This window comes from Arabidopsis lyrata, assembly GCF_000004255.2.
Source record: "Arabidopsis lyrata subsp. lyrata unplaced genomic scaffold ARALYscaffold_8, whole genome shotgun sequence".
Lineage (NCBI taxonomy): Eukaryota > Viridiplantae > Streptophyta > Magnoliopsida > Brassicales > Brassicaceae > Arabidopsis > Arabidopsis lyrata.
This window is the reverse complement of record NW_003302548.1, coordinates 6,392,132-6,395,150: the sequence shown is the minus strand read 5'-3', so window position 1 is coordinate 6,395,150 and position 3,019 is coordinate 6,392,132. Positions and strand designations below refer to the sequence as shown.

Sequence of the window (3,019 nt, the reverse complement as noted above, 5' to 3'; positions counted from 1 at the left end):
TCTATTTAATCTTTAGAGGTTCACCATCTCTATTCTCTCTTTGTTCTCTTTAATGCTTTGTATCACTCACTCACTTTAACACAAGCACAAAGAGAACCTTAACTCTCATTCTCTCTAGTCTTTGGTTTGTTTCTTGCTTTAACACAAAGACATAAAACGTTTGGTAAGAGAGAAAGAGAGAAAACATTAATTGTCTACATTTTGTTTATTGGATCACAAAGATGATTCTTACAAGACACAACACACATACTTAAACTACATCTTCTACTTGCACCTCACATGAACCCATACTTTAAACCATACTTGTAGATCCTAGGTTCTTACACAACCACATACTCTTACTTAGTTTTACAAGCAATGTTAGCAAGTACAACAACTCTTAACTATTCCTAACAACTCCACCTTAGCAACTCTACTTAGTACAACAACTCTTAACAAAAACACACTTCTTTTATTTGGGCCTTAACCAAAACGCAGCCCATTAGTCTTCTTAGGACCAAACCACACAAAGTCTAACTCCTTTCTCATGTTGACTTTGCATATGTCGTTGACCCTTGTCTCACGACATCTTCTTCTTCTCTTCAATCACGAGCCGTTGCTTCTTCTTTTGCTCTGTTCTTCTTCTTCTTCTTGTTCTCATTGAAGCTTACTCTTTTGTAGATTTAATCAAAGGTTCAAATCCAACAAAACGACACAACACAAACAGAACAAAAATAACAAAAACAATACAAGAAAACCAAAGTGAAATTTTATTTATTTTTGAAAGACATTAAACAACAAATATGCGAAATAATTAATGCCAAATGAAGACATTATACTCGACCACGGCATCTAGACCAACAATCTTATAAGTCTTGGCCTGTGCATACCCTCTAGCAAACCTGAAAGCACCGGTTCCTCCAATAATCGGCATCTCTCTCACCTTCGAAAATATATCATTCCGGCCATACATCGCGAGGGTGCTTCCATTAAACTCTCCTTCCGTGAAAGCCAAGTTAAATACCATTGTGAAGACTATGTCCTTCATGGCCGTCGATGCGTACATCCCCTGAGCTCTTCCCACTACCTTTGAACTCGGGTCAGGTCCTTCTGTTAACGGATCATCAGCGATCATAATCACGCCAAAATTGACGTTGAGGGAGTTTGTTGGGCGGGCTTCGGCGACTTTGATGGCGGTAGGTTTGTCACCGGTGATGACGTCATGGAAGTAAAAGTGGAGGTGAGTGAAGCACTCCGGCTTGTAGCCTTGAAACGGCGTTGTTGTCGAGTAAGCTTCGGATTCTGTAACGGTTACGGCAAGAAGAAGAATAGTTGAGAAGAGAGGAAGAAGAATCAGAAAACGTTTAGCCATGTTAGTTGTCTGTATAATACTATGATAATGTTGTGTATGGAAATGTGATTTATTTATACACAAAGCAAGATCAGTACGCAATTGTTGGATTATATAACATTTGAATATGTCGTTACCAGATTGGTGACAACAACATGTCCGTTGACGAGGAAGTAAACTTGGTTTTTAGGTTTATAAACAACTAGATATGTCCACCTGTATGAATCCTGTTAAATATTATATCGGTATTTTTTTAAGCATGAAGAATTTGAGTGCTAGCTCTACTGTGGTTTCAATCATTCTTAACCATTCATAGACGTCTTTGGTGGGAAGAAAACTCAGATTTTTATATAAAATATGTGATTCTCTCCTTTAACAGAAAAATGTATTGTATTTGATAGTAATATAAAACTAGGTGATTGCCCGCGCGCATGCGCGGGAAGAATTCTGTATAAATGGTAAAATCATGTGAAATAAGGGATTGTTTAGGTGTTACTTGGTAGTGTAAGAAAAATATGGTAAATTCTTTAGGATTTAGTGTGATAAAATTATGGAAAATGATGAAATTTAAAAAATTCAATAATATTATAAATGCTAAAAAATAATAATAAATCATCTTTTAAAATCATTCACCATCCTATCATTAAAATACATATCATACCTATGGAGTTTTAAAATCAACGAACATCATCACTCCATGGCATTCTCCTTCCGTGTGATAATCGGTACTTGGTCATTTTCAGGATTCCTGACATCCGATTAAGAACACCATAAACAGTGAATGTCCAGTCGCCAACTTTAGAGTTTTGATTGTAAACGGAAAAAAAAAATACTTACCAACAAAGCATCTCGTCAGTAATACTGAGATCCGGATTCAACATAATCCTCGTACTTCCGGTAACATTGGTACATCTCCACCTATGTTCCTGTGATAGCTCTAATTTCACAAACTTGATAATACATATCACTGTGTTACGTGAACGTTGCTTCCATAAGTCATAGAACTCGACTGCAAGGTCACCCGTTAAACGACACTCTAGATGGATACACCTAATTTTAAGATTTGAAGAAGTCATAAGACATTATATTCTGGTTTAAATCTTTAAAAGAATAGTGACTTACTCAGTATCACGTAAACCAAAGTACAGCTCAAAATATCCTCCTTGAGAATGTTCCACGGAAGGAACAAAAACCAACTCTCTCACGTTGACAATTTTGCCAACAACATCTATGAAACACACACATGAATAATACAGTCAGAACATGAACCGCAAATAAACTCCAAAAGCACAAATAAATTTATAAATTAGGCTTACCAACGCAAATATTCGGATTAACAATACCACTCAATATACTCACAAACTCAGTTAGATTGAAATAGGTTCTACTGGAGCACATATTAATACTTTGCACTAAAGTGTCCGAACGAAACACAATCTTGAATCTATGCGGTACTGGTCTCAATATGCTGTTAACCCGTGATACATCAAAATTTTTAATGCTCACCCACTCATCGATTATCAATCTTGAAAGATAATTATCAATTAATTCATCACGAACAACGGCTTGGATTTGTGTGAACTGCAAATAAAACGTTAAAGACAAAACCAATTCAATTTAATATCGAAAACATGTATAGCTGGTAAGTTATCAAAAAACTAACATGCTCGTCACCCAAAATCATATTGA

General features: G+C 35.9%; 1 protein-coding gene across 1 annotated transcript; it reads right to left on the bottom strand.

Annotated features, from left to right (window-relative positions):
* Nucleotides 1-739: 739 nt before the first annotated feature.
* LOC9299851 (dirigent protein 2) lies at nt 740-1,422 on the bottom strand. The gene has a single exon (XM_002863729.2). The coding sequence runs from the start codon at nt 1,349-1,351 to the stop codon at nt 794-796; it is 558 nt and encodes a 185-aa protein (XP_002863775.1). The 5' UTR covers nt 1,352-1,422; the 3' UTR covers nt 740-793.
* Between the last annotated feature and the right edge of the window lie 1,597 nt (nt 1,423-3,019).